The 22499-nt window shown below is 35.6% G+C and overlaps 1 protein-coding gene across 2 annotated transcripts in view; it reads right to left on the bottom strand.

The window, feature by feature from the left end:
* LOC138692777 (tyrosine-protein kinase Dnt-like) overlaps nt 1–22499 on the bottom strand; it is a 508961-nt gene that overhangs the window by 83347 nt on the left and 403115 nt on the right. For both annotated transcript variants that reach the window (XR_011330129.1, XM_069815980.1), the window contains exon 3: nt 6889–7126. Coding sequence is in view for 1 of the 2 variants with exons in the window: in XM_069815980.1 (XP_069672081.1) it covers nt 6889–7126 (238 nt within the window). In the remaining variant the exon portion in view is untranslated. The remainder of the gene's footprint in view (nt 1–6888; nt 7127–22499) is intronic.

Here is a 22499-nt window from a genome sequence, read left to right as displayed (position 1 = left end):
TGTTAAGATCCCAGCAACAGCGTTGGTAACCGTGTGAATTTATCGCCCATCACGTGATTATTTAACGTAGTTTTATCCCCCCATTATGGAGCAGCCGTGCATTATATGAATTCCTAGCTACGCTGGGTTGCAGTCGTAAACAGTTACAACAAACACGGCTGGGAATATTCACTTCCGTCAACAAAAGAAGTCGCTGTTTGTTTACACTGCAGCGAATTCACATCCATCTGGCATCTGCTCCGGCGATATTTGTTTGATTTGTGCTGTCACACGTTTTATCGAAAATAATAAAATTAGACTGTAAATCTACAGACCCGAGAATCTTGCCAGACTGTCTTCAACCACGTGGATCGTATGTTAACGCACCAGTAAATATTTTACCATACAGTCAGTGCAGTTTTAAAGTATGGGAGAAAACTGTGCCCGCCGGAGACCTTAGAATGACAATAGTAGTAGTAGTAGTAGTAGTAGTAGTAGTAGTAGTAGTAGTAGTAGTAGTAGTAGTAGTAATAATAATAATAATAATAATAATAATAATAATAATAATAATAATTGCATTGTACTATATTTTCTTTTGCCATATGGACTTTCGTTTTCCCTTGCTTGAATACCATTTTAGGTAAATCATTACTATTATTATTGCATCAGTAACTACTGTATAATAGTAGTAGTAGTAGTAATAATACTTACTTACTTACTTTTAACGAACCCGGAGGTTCATTGCTGCCCTCACATAAGCCCGCCATAGGTCCCTATCCTGAGCAAGATTAATCCAGTCCCTACCATCATATTCCACCTCCCTCAAGTACATTTTAATATTATCTTCCCATCAACGCCTCAGCCTCCTCAAAGGTCTTTTTTCCTCCGGCCTCTCAACTAACACTCTATATGCATTTCTGGATTCGCCCATACGTACTACATGCCCTGCCCATCTCAAACGTCTGGATTTAATGTTCCTAATTATGTCTGGTGAAGAATACAATGCGTGCAGTTCTGCGTTGTGTAACTTTCTCCATTCTCCTGTAACTTCATCCCTCTTAGCCCCAAATATTTTCCTAAGCACCTTATTCCCAAACACTCTTAACCTATGTTCCTCTCTCAAAGTGAGCGTCCAAGTTTCATAATCATACAGAACAACCGGTAATATAGCTGTTTTATAAATTCTAACTTTCAGATTTTTTGACAACAGACTGGATGATAAAAGCTTCTCAACCGAATAACAGGCATTTCCCATATTTATTCTGCGTTTAATTTCCTCCCGAGTATCATTTATATTTGTTACTGTTGCTCCCAGATATTTGAATTTTTCCACCTCCTCAAAGGATAAATTTCCAATTTTTATATTTCCATTTCGTAAATAATAATAATAATAATAATAATAATAATAATAACAATAATAATAATAATACTAATAATAGTAAACATAGTGTCAAATCAAGCAATAAAAATGTCTCAGCTCTGTCCGAGCGCGCCCTCACACTCCATCGCACTCTCTTGTTACTCTTATTTTAAACGACGTAACAAAGATCTCAAAATATTCTAAACACCACCTGTACTCTGACGACTTACAACTTTACATTCATTCCCGAACTTGTACAATCAATGACTCTGTGATTAGAATTAATGAAGATCTAGCATCTGTAGCTCAATGGGCGCAAAAATTTAGACTCAGACTAAATCTAGACAAATCACAAGCTATAATAATGGGCCACCAACGAGCATTAAACAAAATAGATCTAGCCACTGTATCAAATATAAAAATAAATAATACCACAATTACATATAGTAAGACAGTAAAAAATTTAGGGGTATATTTAGATTCAAATTTAAATTTTCAAAGTCAAGTGACCTACATATGTAAGAAAACTTTTTCCATAATTCATTCCCCCAGACACTTAACCAACGTTTAACCTCTCAGCCTTAAAAAGAACCTGATCCAAACTTTAATGATGCCCCAATTCGATTATTGCGATTCTCTATTCACGAATCTAAATATTGATCTTGCCCAAAGACTACAGCGTGTTCACAATATCTGCGTTCGTTTCGTTTGTAACATTAGAAAATTCGATTATGTTACATCGTCACTAGAATTGTCTTGGAGTCCACTTAAAGAAAGAAGATTCTTCAACTCCCTCTTATTACTATTTAAAATCATCTCCACACCCTCTTACCTAACATCTCGTTTTGTTTACCTTTCACTACCTCGAACCCGGAACATGTACCTTCTTTCTAGTCCTCTGCACAGAACATCCTTCTACTCATCATCTTTCAGCATATCTATTCCACGCCTCTGGAACTGTCTCCCTGACCATGTTAGAGACTGTCGGACAATATCAAAATTCAAATTTTAATTTAACAATCGCATTCTAGTTTATGGAATTGCTTTTTGAACACCTGTCAGGTTGCGCAACTTCGGCTTAACCCATGACATAGAGTAAATATTGTAACTATTCTGTTGTAAAATTGGCAATTAACATGTAATGTATTTATTATTATTATTATTATTATTATTATTATTATTATTATTATTATTATTATTATTATTATCATCAGTTATCACTATCATCATTGCTGTCTTTTTTTTCTTTCTTTGTTTTTTCTTGTATTAGCTCGATGAGAGCTCTTTAGTGTTCTTTTGACCCTGTTGATCATCTATAGGGCTTTAATTTAATTTGTATTATTTTGATCAGCGTCTGTATTTCTTTTTTGTATTTATATGTGCTATCTGGTAGGATGGAAGAGAAGGCCTCATGGCCTTAATCCTGTCAGATTAAATATATATTATTATTAATTAATTATATTCTCTATTCGGTGAAGTGCGCAGAACCTAAGTAATCACAACCACTCTCCTCACCTCCACGCTGGGGTCCCCTGGGAACTTTTAAGATACCGGTACGAAAGAGAGAGTAGTGTGCGGAAAACAACGATAAGTTAAATTCCGTTCTTCACATACTTCATGGCCGATTAGTTCATCTTGACTGCTCAGTTTACTTAGAATTACATCGATTTCAGCTGTGTTAGTTATTTAATAACCTTATTTATATTAAGAACAGCAATGATCCTAAAATTGAACCCTGAGGTGCACCCCCGGTCGAATTACAGCAACAAAAGTCCTGCTCCAGTGCAGAAATTTTCTACCTACGCCTGATCGAGGTAACGACGCCTTCCTTATAAGGACTTCCTTATGAAGTTATGAGCTACAGACAAAACGCGAATATTGGAATAACCTCTGTCTCTTATTTCACTATGTTACATCCCAAAAATAACCACATATCTCTGTTCCTTTCACAACCCGATTCATTTCTTTTTATAGATTCTTATCACTTGAGCCGGTAACATCAGTTTATATTTCTTGGCGATATAGTACTTATAAACGGACATGGACTTCAGAGTACGCCCGCTGTGTACGTCTTGTCTGGTAAGAATCCAGCGCTCCGAGGCTGTGGGTACCAATGCATGACTTTATAATAAATCTATGCAAACAAGCTACAAGATTGATTGTTACATTGATGGCCCATTGTTAGCTCGCGGCTTTACAACCCATTGTTTTCGTTTCGCCAGCCTCACCCTCCCCCCCCCCCGCGGTCTTATGGTATTTACATATCGTATTTGAAGCGGTCCAGCGAAGGACGACAGATTTATGACGCGAGACAATCGAAGACTTCATCAGACGCGTGGTACGGCACCGGCGACGCCATCGCTCTCATTTGTTAAGAGACCAGAGTGCCAGAGTTGCCACCAGATGGCCGACTCAAATTATAAGCATCAGACTATCAGTAAAACTATCTTCAAGCTGGTGGAATGAATCTGTTGAGGCTACAACGGGTCAATGAACTACTAGAATTTGTAAATAACTTAATAATAATAATAATAATAATAATAATAATAATAATAATAATAATAATAATAAATTTTTCTCATCTACATCTAATCTGCTTTAAAAAAACAGTCAGAATTTATAATATAGGCCTACTAGCCGTACCCGTGCGCTCCGCTGCACCCGTTAGAAATAAATAGAGTAATTACATAATTAAAATAGGACAGTTGATCCAGGGAACATTCGTGTTTGATATAAGGATAGATCGTTTATTATGTTACTTAATTTAAATTGTATTTGCATAATTAAAATGCGATCATTTTGATCCAGAGACCACTCCTTTGGCCATAAAAATTATTTTAGGAAATACAGGAAACGAATGTACAGAATAGCCTATCAAGTTTTCTGTGCATAAGAAGCTATTTTAATCTTACCTGTCCTCTTATAGACGAAGTCATTTGTTTTTTAATTCATTACACGGTCTTAGATGACAGTTATTTTAATTTTAAAACTCATTTATCTCATTAAATTTCAGTCCTATCAAAACTTCTCAAGGAATAAAACTTATCGGAAATTATTTTTAAAGAAACTTTTGTTATGTAACATTTTTCACAAAAATCAATAATAAGCGAGATATTTCGATTTATTTAATTCAGGCCCCCTTATTACCCCCCTTTTAAATAATGTATTTTGAATGCCATATAGCTAAAATCTAAGTTACAACGAACTTAATTTATATTCCAATTTTCATCGAAATCCGTTCAGCCATTATCGCGTGAAAAGGTAACAAACATACAGACAGACAGACAGACAGACAGACAGACAGACAGACAGACATACAAACAAAAATTTAAAAAAAGCGATTTTCGGTTTCAGGGTGATTAATTATATATGTTAGGACCAATTATTTTTGGAAAATCGAAAATTACCAGAAAAATTTCGGCTACAGATTTATTATTAGTATAGATTATATAATCGGTTGTTCTGTAGGTTGTGAAACTTGGACTCTCACTTTGAGAGAGGTAGAGTTTAAGGGTGTTCGAGAATAAGGTGCCTAGGAAAATATTTTGGAGTAAGAAGATACAGGGGCGTGCGCAAGGGGGGTTACCGAGTTTGAACCCCACCCCCGAACTTTTTGAAAAAAAAAAAAGAATTTCGATTTGAATATTTTTTTACCCTTAATCGTTTTCCCTTTTCTAATTATTCACTGTCAGAGTAAATATCGACTAAACTGTAAGTGTGTATCACTTTGTAGGCTCAATGTTCCATGGAAAATCGTCTTCATCCTCGTACAGAGTTTTACGCAGCATATTTCTTCAAAACTGAATGAAGCAGATGTACAGTAGAATATACTGGACACTTCAGAAAAATAATTACATTCACGATCGAACCAGTAGGTTCGAAATCTGATTTCACACCGAGCTGGAGACGTAGCTGCCAACAATGAGCCTGGCTTTAAGTTTTAAGTATGTCCGTGTTACATAAACTATAATGCGTAATGATAAATTAAATAATATTGTATCATAAATGAAAATAATAATTCCGTTAATTATCTATTCTTTACGAATAAAAATTTTGTCCTACATAAATTTATTTATAAAAACAACACATACATCAGACTGTCCACACCTGTGGAGTAACGGTCAGCGCGTCTGGCCGCAAAACCAGGTGGCCCGGGTTCGAATCCAGGTCGAGGCAAGTCAACTGGTTGAGGTTTAATCAGGAGTTTTCACTCAACCCAATACGAGCAAATGCTGGGTAACTTTCGGTGTTGAACCCCGTACTCATTTCACTGGCATTATCACCTCCATATCATTCAGACGCTAAATAACCTCAGATGTTGATACAGCGTCGTAAAATAACGCAATAAAAATAAATAAATACATCAGATTAAGGGTTTAACGAATACAGCATACATTATTTTTACATCAATGGATAAGGCAGGAAATGGACGTGGTTGCACCAAATCGTGTTAACATAAAACGATGATATTTTATACTCGCACAACGAAAAAGTGTGATAATATCATACTAAACTTTGATTTATGATTAACTAACATTGTTGTCCGCATGTACATATAAAAGCAATTATTGTAATATCCTTACAGAAAAAAAAAACTTAAAAATATCGTCTCCCTCTGTCGGAATAATAAAAAAACGCCAAATAAATAGCTAGCCGCTGACGGTAAAATTCTGTGGCTGACCATAGTCCTGAAAACACCAGATTTAGGTACAAAATCGCTGACTTGGCAACACTGGTTTTGGTTTGTTTAGGTTTGTGGTAGTTTCTGCATATAAGCTTTTTGTTTATGTTTTTGTTTGTTTAAACTATAGTCCCGTCGCTCTAATTTCCGGCAGCCATTCACGTTGCAGATCTGCTACATTTAAACGTGTGCGTCTTGTGATTCGCTGATGAAGACGTTATGCATTTACTAAGGCTCGATAAATACTTAATATAATCGCCTGCCATTTTGGCTCTTTCGTTGGCGTTCGCAGAAAGCACACGAGGATGTTATTTGCTGCTCAATTATTTGCTGAATTAGTGTGCGTTTGATTTATTATCATAGGAGCTACGACATGATAATGTTTAACGGTGTGGCAAATAGATTCCTCGTATGGTAGCTCGGCAACGAAAGAACAAAAATGGCGAATGATACTACCTATCTAGACTTTATAGAGCCTTCACTTTCTAAGACGTAAGCAAAGAGGAGGAGTCACGTCGGGAATAACAGCGTCGCGACTATAGGTTTTGATAGTACAACAGGGCCTGACTGTTTTGATCAAAGAGTACAGCTGCAGCTGAAACTGGTTTAGACGGATTTCGACGGTAACAGTTACACTATACAATAATGCATTTTCCTAGTTGAAATAATTACTGATGAAGTCGAACAAGTTGCATTAACTAACATTTTGGCGGCGTTCTCCAGAGGCTACAGAACCATTGAAACAGTGCGTAAGTAGTGAGAAGCAGATTCCTTTCCGTTTCCGGATAATAAAAGATAGAACAGTACGTCGTGTACTTTCTATAGGCTAATATTCTTGACACAATGACAAAAGTAAGAACTGACTGACCTTTGAGGCAGATCTTGCGCCTCTTGAAGACGAGCGCCGTGACGTTGTTGGTGGCGCGATGCAGAGTGATGTTAATGTTGAGCGTCACGTTCACCTCGGCGTCCTTGAGTCCGCTGCAGGGCAGCGCCACTTGAAACGTCTGCGGCTCCGTGGGCACATTGCCCTTCGAGGACACGTTCAGCCGAGGAGTGGCCAGGGCTTCTTTGTTGGACACCTCCACGCTGATCAGGTACGGCAGCTGCAACAAGCAAACGTTGCTTTATGAGATGTTGTGCGTGTCACAAGCCGAGAACACAGCCCCCAAAAATATTCACGCCAATGTGTATACGCAGTATTTAGTATTTATTTAACCTGAAAGAGATAAGACCATAGGTTTTTTCTTTCACTCTACGATGTCTGACGTCCTGTAATCGCTGGATCAGGCATCGAAAATTGTGTTCCGTGAAACAGCGTCTGAATTCTGACCTAAGTTTCCGCGCTGATATTCAGAAGTTGTTTTGTGGAATGTTCAATGACTATAACAGGCTTATGTACAATAGGTTTAAGGTTTGAGAGTGCAGTTTAATCAGACATTTTTATATAATATCTTATCGCATCTATACTTACTTACTTACTTACTTACTTACTTACTGGCTTTTAAGGAACCCGGAGGTTCATTGCCGCCCTCACATAAGCCCGCCATCGGTCCCTATCCTGAGCAAGATTAATCCAGTCTCTATCATCATATCCCACCTCCCTCAAATCCATTTTAATATTACCTTCCCATCTACGTCTTGGCCTCCCCAAAGGTCTTTTCCCCTCTGGCCTCCCAACTAACACTCTATATGCATTTCTGGATTCGCCCATACGTGCTACATGTCCTGCCCATCTCAAACGTCTGGATTTTATGTTCCTAATTATGTCGGGTGAAGGATACAATTCGTGCAGCTCTGCATTGTGTAACTTTCTCCATTCTCCTGTAACTTCATCCCTTTTAGCCCCAAATATTTTCCTAAGAACCTTATTCTCAAAAACCCTCAATCCCTGTTCCTCTCTCAAAGTGAGAGTCCAAGTTTCACAACTATACAGAACAACCGGTAATATAACTGTTTTATAGATTCTAACTTTCAGATTTTTTGACAGCAGGCTAGATGACAAAAGCTTCTCAACCGAATAATAACACGCATTTCCCATATTTATTCTGCGTTTAATTTCCTCCCGACTGTCATTTATATTTGTTACTGTTGCTCCAAGATATTTGAATTTTTCCACCTCTTCCAAGGATAAATCTCCAATCTTTATATCTCTATTTCGTACAATATTCTGGTCACGAGACATATTGTAATCATATACTTCGTCTTTTCGGGGTTTACTTCCAAACCTATCGCTTTACTTGCTTCAAGTAAAATTTCCGTACTTTCCCTAATCGTTTGTGGATTTTCTCCTAACATATTTACGTCATCCGCATAGACAAGAAGCTGATGTAACCCGTTCCAAATCCTCTGTGTTATCCTGAACTTTCCTAATGGCATATTCTAGAGCGAAGTTAAAAAGTAAAGGTGATAGTGCATTTCCCTGCTTTAGCCCGCAGTGAATTGGAAAAACATCAGATAGAAACTGGCCTAGATCTCATCTATACTAATAATAAATTTGTAGCCAAAATTTTTCTGGTAACTTTCGATTTTCCAAAAATAATTGGTGTTAACATGTATAATTAACCATCCTGAAACCGGAAATCGCTTTTTGACATTTTTGTTTGTATGTCTGTCTGTCTGGATGTTTGTTACCTTTTCACGCGATAATGGCTGAATCGATTTATATGAAAATTGGAATATAAATTAAGTTCGTTGTAACTTAGATGTCAAGCTATATGGCATTCAAAATACTTTATTTAAAAGGGGGATTATAAGGGGGCCTGAATTAAATAAATCGAAATATCTCGCTTATTATTGATTTTTGTGAAAAATGTTACATAACAAAAGTTTCTTTAAAAATAATTTGCGATAAGTTTTATTCCTTGAAAAATTTTGTTAGGACTGATATTTAATGAGATAATGAGTTTTAAAATTACAATAACAATGCCATCTAAGGCGCTGTACTGAAATAAAAACAAATGACTTCGTCTATAAGGGGCCTTGGACAACAAAAATCGAAAGCTATTACATAGCCTAAGAGAATGTTTCTGTGTTTGTATGAAGTAATATCGGAAGCTAATTAATTGTTTAATTATTATTTCACCATTGGAACGTGTAGTTTCTCTAGCTGGACATAATTCTACAATGTTATTACAGTAACTTCTGAAACATATAGCAAGTAATATAAAATATACACATTAAAACTAAATGATATGTCAATCTTCATTAAACTATGGTTGCATGTAATAACAATTAAGAAACATGTTAAAGGAATTGTCATTGCACTAAATGATTGCTCTCTGGACCAAAATGACAGCATTTTAATTATTTATATACAATTTATATTAAGTAACATATTAAACGATTTATCCTTCTATCAAACACGAATGTTCCCTGGATCAAACGTCCTATTTTAATTATGTAATTACTTTATATTTATTTCTAACAGGTGCAGCGGAGCGCACGGTTACGGCTAGTAGCTTAATATAGTATTTATTTCAAGATGTGAATATAAACAGGATAAATCCAATTATAATGTTCAGGTATAAGTAGAGTAAGACCTGTCTAAAACGGAACCTGAATAAACCGGAAACCTGCCTTAAACGTAATTTTTCTCTGGTTCCCTGAAGTTATAAGTCATCTTATACTAACCTTACTTTTTGAGTATACTGTTACCTTCATGAGATTTTATATTTTACTACTAATCTAAGCACTCATAATTTTAATAGAAGACACAAATCAGGCCTTCATTTATCCCCTGTTAGTCTCAGCTGATATTCGTCGTATATAGGTAAGAAAAGAGTTCACTATTCATGTATTAACGTTTTCAACACAATGCCTAATTGTCTTAAATCTTTGAAGGAGCAAGGAAAAAGGTTCAGAACAGAATAAACAAGGATGTGACATATATTTAGTTACAGCGACTAAAAGATTAAGGCCCGATTGTATAAACCATTTAATCTTAGATCAGAAGTTAAATTGATCCTTGTTTCAGCTGAACTTGGAATTTTGTGTTGTATAAAGTCTAATCTGAGATTAATTTGTCTCAAACTAAAGTCAACTTTGACTGAAGAAATTTCTCCGATTAAGTTAGATGATCCAAGTTCAGTTATTTCTTTTCTGTTTGAAATATAGGAGTGACAGATTGTGCAAATAAAATATCCATTATTTTAATATTAATAGATATGTTAGGTACATATGTATTTCTTTAAATTTCTTGCCTTAATACACAAACATTCTTATATTTTATAAGGCTCTATCGTGTTCAGCAATATCAAATAACATAACCTATAATTATATTATGTTTATAAGAACCATTAATTATTAATGGATATGATAGGTACATTCATAAATGTTCAATTAATTAACTGTATTACTAAACGACAATTGTCGTTTTATAAAGCTTTATTATGTTTAGCAGTATCAAACACCATAACATGATAAAACTTGGAGAACAGTCAACCTTCTTCTTATTGTCCGCCATTATTTACATTGCAAAAAAAAAAACAGTGTCTCCAACAGAGTGTAATACGGAAAGTCGCGAAAAAGTAGTTGTAAAGTCGCTAGATTTCTCATTATCAACAAAGAAAGATTAAATTGTGTCACTATGGGGTGCTAAAAAGGTCACTAAATCCCTATTTAAGCAATATAAAAGTTAAAAGAAATTGTTGTTGAAAAAAGAGTTAAAATTGCTAGATTGGCAACACTGAACAAACCTGTATAACATGGTCCGCGCATCACGTATTTCACCTGTTTATGCGATGTTGCCAAATCCTTTTCATGTGAACTTAGATTGCATTTGAACCAAGGTAATTTGATCGCAGAAAAGTTTTATACAATAGAAGAAGTGTCTGAACTCGGTTTACTTTTCGATCTTCGATCAAAGTTGATCTTTAGTCAGGGAGTTTTATACAATTGGGCCTAAGATTATGTCAATTGTTTTTATCTTGTAAGCAGTTGAAAGAGCTATGGTATATATCTCTAGTAACCTAGTTGTTGATCCATAATTATGAAATTCATATACTCGTATTTTGTCGAAGAAAAGGGGGAGTGGACGACTAAATGTTACGGGTGTGACAAAATTTCCCATTGGCATTGAGCATTCATGTAGTTCATTCCGGAACTCTGCTAAGTGGTAAGTTCTGAAAGAGTGGAACAATTTTATTCTGTATCTGTAAGACTTTCAGAATAAGATTACCTTTTTTTAAAGTTGGATTTACATTTTATCAAAGGCATACAGAATATTTATAAGATGTTACGGGTGTGACAGAGTAGTTACAATATGAAATTTAAATTATTTTATTATTATTTTCTCCAAACATCTGAAAATAAAACTAATTAGACATATAAAAGGAAATAAATGCAATCACAAACTTTTACGTTTGATTTTACTGTGAAAATTAATAATTTTCAAAAAAAAAAAAAAAAAAACAAACTGTCCACGCTTATTTATAAGTCTTGGATGTTTCACTTTTTTAACTATGACAGAAGTTTTCTCCATAGATACGCCTTCAGATCCATGAACTCCCATTATAGCCAACATAGGAAACAAAACCACGATTGAAATTATCAATCAATTAACACAATTTAACTGAACTGTTTATGGTAGCATGTAGCTTTTTATTTTTTTTTATTTCAAAATGCTATTTTTTTTATTATGTTGCGTATTTTAACGTACAGAAACATACTTTTGTGCGAGATCGTGCGTATTTGCTTGTTTTCCGCACAGAACCAATACGCGGTAAGTGTGAAATACCACATTCAGTATTCCCAACGTAACACACACAACAATTTCCCTCTTCTTACCGCTTAAGCGCGACATTCATTTTACTGCTTTAGGCTTTTAACATATTATTTTTAGAGACGTTTAACATAGTAATAATTATAAATTGGAAACTTACCACTGCAATTTCACCTAAATTGCAATGTTAATTATTGTTTTTAAATATTTGTAAAAATTAAGTAAAGTCTACTACTCCACGAAACTTATTGCATTCCTGATACAAGTAACATTAAGGAAGCCGTGAAAAAATCAACAAGATTCCAGATGCCGATGTTATTACTGCAATATGTTATATAAATAATATTGTTAAAATATTAAAATGAAAAACAAATCATTACATAACCTTACCGTTTGTTTTAAGTTCGCATTTATAGACTGGGGGAAAAAAAGACAGACGTATATCACGGCCTGCTGGAGTATAGTAAACACAGAAAACATTTTATAGCAACAATGTTGAAGAAAGCTATTTTGGCTTTCCGAAGTTGCCGTCATTAAACAGAAACCAAGATGGAGATTTCATTGCAACTAATTAGAAATTCGTCTTTCAGGTATGTAATAAACGATCTTCGCACAAAGTAATGTACGATACACGAGCGGTATGTTTGTTTTCATATTCTCGGAAATTAAAAAAGCTCAACTACGTTTCGCTTTTTCAATCTTTTCCTCGAACATGAAAACGTCAACATACCGCTCTTGTAACGTATATTACTATTTATAGAAAACATTTTTTTAGGTACAAGACCAGTTGACATGCAATGACCCATTTGAAACATACAACTATTCGAAGGATCTTATTTTCGGATTTATCTGGTTGTAGGCCTATCAGAACAGACCACTGTGGCTCGGAGGGTTAAAGTTTCTGACGTCAGAATCCTGTGAAACAGGAAGCCATGTCGTACACAGTGGCCCTTGTCTAATATGGCGTTGGCATTGTGCTCTTATTTGCGGGTTTGGCACGGACCCAGGGTGGAATCCTGATTGCAACAGATTTTACGTCTATTTCGCCTCAGGGAAAAAGTTATTTGTATATTTTACAACGTGACTCGAGAGTGCCTCCATTACGGTTATTCGCTTGTTTTAGGATCTGTTGATATAAACACGGCCAGCTATCATAGAGGCGTTGTTATTCCTCTGGAGTGAAGGCATGGGCGATAATATTTATAGAGCTCAGTAAATACCAGCTATAGAAACTCTGATAATGTAATCATATGTTATTTAACGGGGCCGTAAATCACATTTTATTTTATTTTTTTTTTTCTGAAGCGAGAAACGTTGGCCAAAATAAAAGCAGAGATAGTTAAATTTCCGCATCTTTCTATTCCCCTTGTAGCAATTTATTCTGTAGTAGTCCAGTACTTATAAACGATAAATTTCCTTCTTATTAGTCCTAATCAAGGTCTGGATATGTATTTCCAGTTTCGAAACAGATATGATGCTGAACTTGCAGTCTCTTTCCAAGTCCTGCAATACGTTTTTATCCGTATTGATAATACAGAGCATTCACTAGGGAACCGGTTTAGCACACATAAACGTCGTCTGCCTTTTACTGTTGTACAGGGTTAACTGTAGTACTGTCATTAATTTCAGAAGATTATTCAAACAAAAACTTTAATACAGTTTTGCTCACTTTTGCTTCCTTTTCGAAATAATAAACTAAACTGTTTTATATAAAACATATCATAGTGTGTTTTGGGAAAGTCACTGATTTAATTCCCAATAGAGTAAACATTGGTAATATTGTGATACGAGTATAATTGTGATAGTTTTTTTTTTTTTTTTTTTTTTTTTTTGAGGATTTATTACTATTTTACTGAGCGAGAGAAGGACCGGTTTTGTGCAGCAACTTGTCCACGAACATTTCCTTAATACAGCGTTGTCAGACACAGCCTAAACGGAGCGGAGGGCTCCACTATAACTCGTTGCGTGCTCCGGTGCTTCCATAGACATAAGCAAGTTCACGCTCCGACTGGACGTCTCTAGCACCACAACCGGTTTCGGAACTTACAACTCTGACACTACTGCCTTAATACGGAAAAAAAAAAAAAAAAAAAAAAAAAAAAAAAAAAAAAAAAAAAAAAAAAAACCGATCTTCTCTCGCTCAGTAAAATTGTAATAAATTCTCAAAAAGAACTATCACAATATTACTCATACCATAATATTACCAACTTTTACCTTATACTCACTCAATTTAAGAGAGCAGTGTATTATGAATATATATATATATAATTATATTATATATATAATTATAAAACACATAATAAATATGGGAAATGTCTGTTATTATTCGGTTGAGAAGCTTTTATCATCCAGTCTGTTGTCAAAAAATCTGAACGTTAGAATTTATAAAACAGTAATTATATTACCGGTTGTTCTATATGTTTGTGAAACTTGGACTCTCACTTTGAGAGAGGAACATAGGTTAAGGGTGTTTAAGAATAAGGTGCTTAGGAAAATATTTGTGGTTAAGAGGGATGAAGTTATAGAATAATGGAGAAAGTTACACAACACAGGACTGCAGGTATTGTATTCTTCACCTGACATAATTAGGAACATTAAATCCAGACGTTTGAGATGGGCAGGGCATGTAGCACGTATGGGCGAATCCAGAAATGCATATAGAGTATTAGTTGGGAGGCCGGAAGGAAAAAGACCTTTGGGGAGGCCGAGACGTAGATGGGAAGATAATATTAAAATGGATTTGAGGGAGGTGGGATATGATGATAGAGACTGGATTAATCTTGCTCAGGATAGGGACCAATGGCGGGCTTATGTGAGGGCGACAATGAACCTCCGGGTTCCTTAAAAGCCAGTAAGTAAGTAATTAAGTAAGTGTATTATGATAATAAATTATTGAAAGAATTTTAGTTTTGTCCTCTGAATGTTCAGAAATTTCATCCGAGCAAATGTAACATTTGGAATTCCTTTGCACAACGAAATGTTACATTTGTTTAGTTCAAATTTCTGCACATTTAAGGGACAAAACTAAAGTTCTTTCAATCATTTATTATTATAATACACTGCTTTTTTAAATTGGCTGACCATATTTGGAATTAAATGAATGGATTTCCTGAAGCACGATACGAAATAGTTCATATAAAACAATTTTTATCTTGAAAAGGAAGTCAAAACGGGTAAAATTGTATCAAACATTTTTGTTTGAAATATCTCAAAGAATAACCCTATGAAATTAATGATATTACTTACGGTTCATCCTGTATATTGGCTTATTTCTTCATTTGAAGCTCTTTCAATAGTTGGTCTATTTAGGCTACCTATCTTAGGTTCGTCGAAGACTTTCCGTGTTGTGCAGAACTCTTCAAAATGTTGCATTTCTTTTGCTGATGGTGATACAGATAACTACCCTTCTAATGCGTAAAACAAATGTTCCAAAAGTCTCCATACATAAGAAGATATTGCTGGACAGATAGTTCCCAACCACTGGATCGGTCGACGAGAACCGATCGAATTGTTATCGTCATTTGTTTCTTCAGTGCCTCAAACTTAGACGAAAAACTTTGAGAGTTTTATTTTCATCTGGCACCAATATTACATTTCTACCTCTCTTTGTTCAAAAAGTATAATCCTCTGAAACCTCACCATGACGTTTAGCACACAGTGTATTTGTTTCCTTAATTTAGAAGTGGTCTGTATAAAGCTAAATGTGCTGATAAATCAATAAATCATGTTCTTTTTTTTTAATCTTAAGTACTTCAGGACGAGTTTACTCGAGTGTCACTCGCACAGCGCAAGGGCTCTGATCTTTTCTTTAGCGAGGACCGCAGCACCTCCTCCCCCACTCCCTATCCAGGCTTTAACATCTTCGGCGATCCTGCCCTGTTGCTGTTTTCTCGTCTTTTCCCTTCAAAATTTACTAATATTTCTTCATATGGAACGGCGAAAGTCGGAGTGAGACAAGTGGCAGTGAAGAAGTATTTGATACACCCTGTAACTGAGATCTCAGGAGGTCATACGTCACTCTGTGACGGACAACACGCGAGGCGCACCTATACCGGATGATTTAGGTAACCCGACGACACTAATGGTTCAATGATCCGGAGCTCTCGAGAGATCGTGCAAGGAAAGAGGGAACACTTCCATGTCGTTTGCATACTGTACAATCCAGCCCTACCTTTGTAAATCTGTGTGAGTAAGCAGGTGAAAACCTGAGATATAATAATAATAATAATAATAATAATAATAATAATAATAATAATAATAATAATAAAAAATCTCGTCATTTCATCATGCCATATTTTTACGAATATGAGAAAATTTCAGATTCCGGGTTAGTCTCGGTTTCTAACATTCAATTTTCCGACTTTAAATGCAATAATAATAATAATAATAATAATAATAATAATACTTACTTCCTTGTGGATTTTAAGGAACCCGCAGGTTCATTGCCGCCCTCACATAAGCCCGCCATTGGTTCCTATCCTGAGCAAGATTAATCCAGTCCATATCATCATATCCCACCTTCCTCAAATCCATTTTAATATTATCTTCCCATCTACATCTCGGCCTCCCCAAAGGTCTTTTTCCCTCCGGCCTCCCAATTAATACTCTATATGCATTTCTGGATTCGCCCATACGTGCTACATACCCTAATAATAATAATAACAATAATAATAATAACAATAATAATAATAATAATAATAATATACATAATTTATTTCCAAGAAATAGTCTGCCCAGGCATCCTGGGTTGCCAAAAACACATAATAATACACATATAAGAACAATAACGATTACAGTAAATAGATGAGTCAAATTGAAATGTGAACTTAGAGCTTAAATTTAAGGATTAATAAATTTGTGTATATATATATATATATATATATATATATATATATATATATATATATATATTTGTAACAATCACACACCTAACGAATAGAAAAGGGGGGGGGATTATGATATCCCGTATAAATGATTTTTCAGAATTAATAATAATAATAATAATAATAATAATAATAATAATAATAATAATAATAATAATAATAAAGAACCGAGCGAGTTTGTTCAGACGGTAGCGTTTGAGACTCGCATTCGGGAGGTGCCGGGTTCAAACCCCATGGCTTACCAATCTGACTGGTTCTTTTTATAGTTTCCCTCAGTCACAAAGGCAAATGCCGGGTTGGAAATTTACATGCCATGATTCATCACCGCCTCAATCACCAATATCACAAACATTAATCAAAATCTATAACCAGTTATGGGCCTACATGAACACAACCCATCTACAAAACAATAGAAACAGGAACTTAACATTAGCGAAAACGGCTTACTGGCATACCCACGTATTCTAAAACATATGATATGACCACAGATATTAAAGCGTGTATAATTTTTTTTTTATTTTATTGGGTTATTACGACGCTGTATCAACATCTAGGTTATTTAGCGTCTGAATGAAATGAAGGTGATAATGCCGGTGAAATGAATCCGGGGTCCAGCACCGAAAGTTACCCAGCATTTGCTCGTATTGGGTTGAGGGAAAAACCCGGAAAAAACCTCAACCAGGTAACTTGCCCCGACTGGGATTCGAATCCGGGCCACCTGGTTTGGGGGCCAGACGCACTGACCGTTACTCCACAGGTGCGGACGCGTGTATAAATAAACTTAACATAATAATAATAATAATAATAATAATAATAATAATAATAATAATAATAATAATAATAATAATATACAAATAGCGATGAGAAGATTAAATTTGGATCTACAATAGAACAACAGAAAAATGGAACAGGGCTATCGGAAAATGTGTCAAACATTAAAAAAACCGAGTCTCTAATAGCCTACATAGGTATTTAAACAAAGCTGTATCAAATACTATGTTATTTAGTGTCGATGGAATTGGTGATAGTGAGATGGTATTTGGCGAGATGAAGTCGAGGATTCGCCGTGATACTATCTGACATTCGTTTTGCATTTCGGGAAGATCTCGGAAAAAAACCAATCAGGTAATCAAGACTAAGCGAGAATCGAACCCACCTCCGAGTGCACATTAAATAGCGTTATGTAAATAATATAAGGTATTTGACTCTGGTTGGTGAGAATATTTGGCCAAATACAGTATAATACGAGGGAGAGTCAAAAAGTAACCTTAATAATTGTTTTATTAATTGAATATATACAACAAGACTAGAAACACTTCATCACTTTTCAACACAGTCCCAACTACGTTCAATGCAAGTGTTCCTGTTATACTGTGTTAAAAGTGATAAAGTGCTTGTAGTCTTATTGTACACATTCAATTAATAAAACAGTTATTAAGGTTACTTTTAGACTCTCCCTCGTATGTTGGGTAGATTTAATAAAGAACTATTTTCAGAGAACACCACCTCATTCTAGTACCGAGGTCATGGAAAGCATGGGGCTCTACCTCCATGCCCCCCAAATGTCTTCATGGCATGTTACGGGGATACCTTTACCTTTTTACTATTTTCAGAGCATGGGAGGAGTAATAGTAGGAGTAAGAATAAAGTGCATACGATTTGCTGATGATATGGCCTTGTTAGCAAAAGAAATGATATTAAGGGATATGCTACTGGAGGTAAATGACAGCTATAAGCAGTATGGGATAAAGATAAATGCAAATAAGACGAAGACCATGGTTGTCGAAAGAAAAATAAAGAAGGTAAACTTGCGAATTCTAAATGAGGCAGTAGAGCAAATGGACAGCTTCAAATACTTGGGGTGTACTATAAGCAGTAACATGAGCTGCTGCCAGGAAGTCAAAAGGAGGATAGCAATGACCAAGGAAGCTTTTAATAGAAAAAGGAGCATCTTCTGTGGACCGCTGGAAAAAGAACTAAGGAAGAGACTGGTGAAGTGCTTTGTATGGAGTATGGCACTGTATGGGGTAGAAACATGAACATTACGACGAAGTGAAGAGAAGCGAATAGAAGCATTTGAAATGTGGATATATGGAGAATAATGGAACGTGTGAAGTGGACAGACAGAATAAGAAATGAAGTTGTATTGGAAAGAGTGGGTGAAGGAAGGATGAAGCCAAAACATATCAGGAAGAGGAAAATGAATTGGCTGAGTCACTGGCTGAGAAGAAACTGCCTACTGAAAGATGTACTGGAAGGAATGGTGAATGGAAGAAGAGTTCGGGACAGAAGAAGATACCAGATGATAGACTACATTAAGATATATGAATCACATGAGGAGACAAAGAGGAAAGCAGAAAATAGGAATGATTGGTGAATGCTGGGTTTGCAGTGAAAGACCTGCCCTTGGGCAGAACACTAAATGAATGAATGCATGTTGGGTATTATTAATTCATCGAAATAATATAAAGGTAATCCATAAACCCAAATGTAGTGTTAATGATTAGCAGTAAAATGCTCTACCACCTGAGCTACGTCGGTGGCTGTGTATGAACAAATTGCGACTAAAAATATCAGACGAAGAGTCCCGCGCAGTGGCGTCATGAAGCCGTCTAAGGCATCCTGCCTAGGACTCGCGTTACGGAATGAGCGCTGGTTCGAATCCTCATGGGGGAAATATATTTTCTCATGAAATTTCGGCCAGTGTATGAGACCGGTGCCCACCCAGCATCGTGATACACTTGGAGAGCTGCTATAGAAGCGAAATCCGGTTACGAAAGCCAGCTATAACGGCTGTGGGGAACGTCGTGTTAACCACACGATACTTCCGTTCTGGTTGGATGATTGTCCAGCTCTGTTTCATCATGTGAACGTGAGGCCAGCAGCTGGCTGGTCGGTTTGGGCCCTTAAAGGGCTGTAGCGCCATGCATTAATTCAGCGGTTATCAGAGCTACTGGAAACGTGTATTTCTGTCAAAATCTCGAAATAGATTTTTTGCATAATCAAAATACCTACATTCTCAGTATACTTCTTATAATGTGCGTCAGATACGTATGTAACATCCGACGATATGATCACATATCACCGTCCTTTGCAAGTCTTTCGTGGCTCCGACTTAAAGAACGTAGAATTATACACTCTTTGTCTTTACTCTTTCGAATTCTGCACACCTCAACACCAAGTTACCTTTCGTCTCGTTTCTCTTATCTATACTCTAACCACAACGTAAATACCAGATCACTTATCTGTGGCACGCTAAGTATACCTCTACATAGAACATCTTGTTATTCATCATCTTTTACAGTATCCACCTCGCGACAATGGAATTCCTGGTCACAAAGTATTAGGGGCTGCAAGACAATAAACACTTTTAAAAACAGCTTAAAAGATAACCTTCTTAGCATTTCACTCCAATCATACTGACTTCATCTATCACTGACTACATTGTTACTCCTTCCTTTAGACATGCATCCTGATAGTGCTGTATTTTCAAAATTGTCTCATAATAACCTCTTTCTATTATCTAACATTATTTGAAATATATTAACAGTCTATGTATTTTAGCTTAATTCTGCTACACAGTTTGTATTTCATTCAGTGTTTAATTAATAGTTCATAGTATTTTGTTGTTTAATTCGTAAATAACTCTTGTATACATGTAACTCTCATCTAAATCAAAATGTTGAATTCTTTATAAGTTCATGCATATGTATGTATACTTTTTGCTGTTGCCAGCTAAAATAAATCATTATTATTATTATTATTATTATTATTATTATTATTATTATTATTATTATTATTATACTTCTTATAATGAGAAAGTACAAATGAGAAGGTCTCACGCTGTACATTAACTGCTATAGTGAAGAGAACGAAAGCTGCAGCGTTAATGACAATCGAACTGGTGTCCGGTTCACAGCCTCCTGAATTCATGAGTATCATTTGTATTCAGATGGAGGCCCTTCTTAAAGGAAAGAATCGTCTTGCCTCTCGACAAGCCACTTGTAAGCCACTTGCTGCCGAAATAAGAAAGGCAACTCTCAGAATACATTTGTTGTTGTGTGTGGAGAGCTGAACGCTCTTGTTGGCTGCATAATTAACAAAAGACACTGACCGGTCACCCCGCGCGTCGTTGCCTCTTCAAGCACCGTTCAGGGTTCGACAACTCCCACGCCTAAGTTGCCAAAGATCTCCTCCGAACGCTGTACATTGTGGTTAATGCTTTTGTGTGTTAAGACCATATTGAGTTATTAGAGGCAGCGCAACAACCCAGAGGATCCGGTTGGATTACCTGCAGCTAAGTAGAGATTCGCACTGTTGTCTTTTGTTTTTGTATTAAGTAGTTGCTATTGTCCTTTGCTTAACCACATAAATAGGGAGTTCCACTAGCTATAAATGTATAGAAACGGTTAAGTATCAGCAGAAGAATGTCCAGTACCTGAAAGCATTTAACGTATAATAATAATAATAATAATAATAATAATAATAATAATAATAATAATAATAATAATAATAATAATAATAATAATAATAGAATGGCACCAAATGGATATCTTGCAAGCCATAAAAATGTGTGCAAACAAATATACAAGAAAATGGGAGAAGAGGAGTGTTGTCTCAAGAGTACGCATCCCACTGATTACGTATGTAAAAATGCTGATATATAAATTGCATTATACTTACATTATTGCATTGTACTATATTTTCTTTTGTAATATGGACTTTCGTTTTCCCTTGCTTGAATACCATTTTAGGTAAATCATTACTATTATTATTGCATCAATAACTACTGTATAATAATAATAATAATAATAATAATAATAATAATAATAATAATAATAATAATAATAATAATAATAATAATAATAAAGGTAAAAGGTAAAGGTATCCCCGTAACATGCCATGAAGGCACTTGGGGGGCATGGAGGTAGAGCCCCATGCTTTCCATGACCTCGGCACTAGAATGAGGTGGTGTGGTCGGCACCACGCTCTGACCGCCTTTTACCCCCGGGAAAGACCCGGTACTCAATTTTATAGGAGGCTGAGTGAACCTCGGGGCCGTTCTGGAAGTTTGGCAACGAGAAAAAATCCTGTCACCACCTGGGATCGAACCCCGGACCTTCCAGTCCGTAGCCAGCTGCTCTACAACTGAGCTACGCAGCCGCCCAATAATAATAATAATAATAATAATAATAATAATAATAATAATAATAATAATAATAATAATAATAATGTCAGGTGAAGAATACAATGCGTGCAGTTCTGCGTTGTGAAACTTTCTCCATTCTCCTGTAACTTCATCCCTCTTAGTCCCAAATATTTTCTTAAGCACCTTATTCTCAAACACCCTTAACCTCTGTTCCTCTCTCATCGTGAGAGTCCAAGTTTCACAACCATACAGAATAACCGGTAATATAACTGTTTTATAAACTCTAAATTTCAGTTTTTTTGAGAGCAGAATGGATAACAAAAGCTTCTCAACCGAATAATAACACGCATTTCTACCATTATTCTACGTTTAATTTCTTCCCGAGTGTCATTTATATTTGTTAGTGTTGCTCCAAGATATTTGAATTTTTACCTCTTCAAAGGATAAATTTCCAAATTTTATATTTCCATTTCGTACTATTCTCTGGTCGCGAGACATAATCATATACTTTGCATTTTCGGGATTTACTTCCAAACCTATATCTTTATAATTATAATTTATTTATTTATTTATTTAATCTGACAGGATTAAGGCCGTAAGTCCTTCTCTTCCATCCTACCAGATAGCACATATAAATACAAAAAAAGAAATACAGACGTTGATGAAAATAATACAAATCAAATTAAAGCCCTATAGAGGGTCAACAGGGTCAAAAGAACATTACA

This window comes from Periplaneta americana, chromosome 2, assembly GCF_040183065.1.
Source record: "Periplaneta americana isolate PAMFEO1 chromosome 2, P.americana_PAMFEO1_priV1, whole genome shotgun sequence".
NCBI classification, from domain to species: Eukaryota; Metazoa; Arthropoda; class Insecta; order Blattodea; family Blattidae; genus Periplaneta; species Periplaneta americana.
Note: the sequence above shows the minus strand (reverse complement) of the source record. Positions and strands in the feature narration are given on the sequence as shown.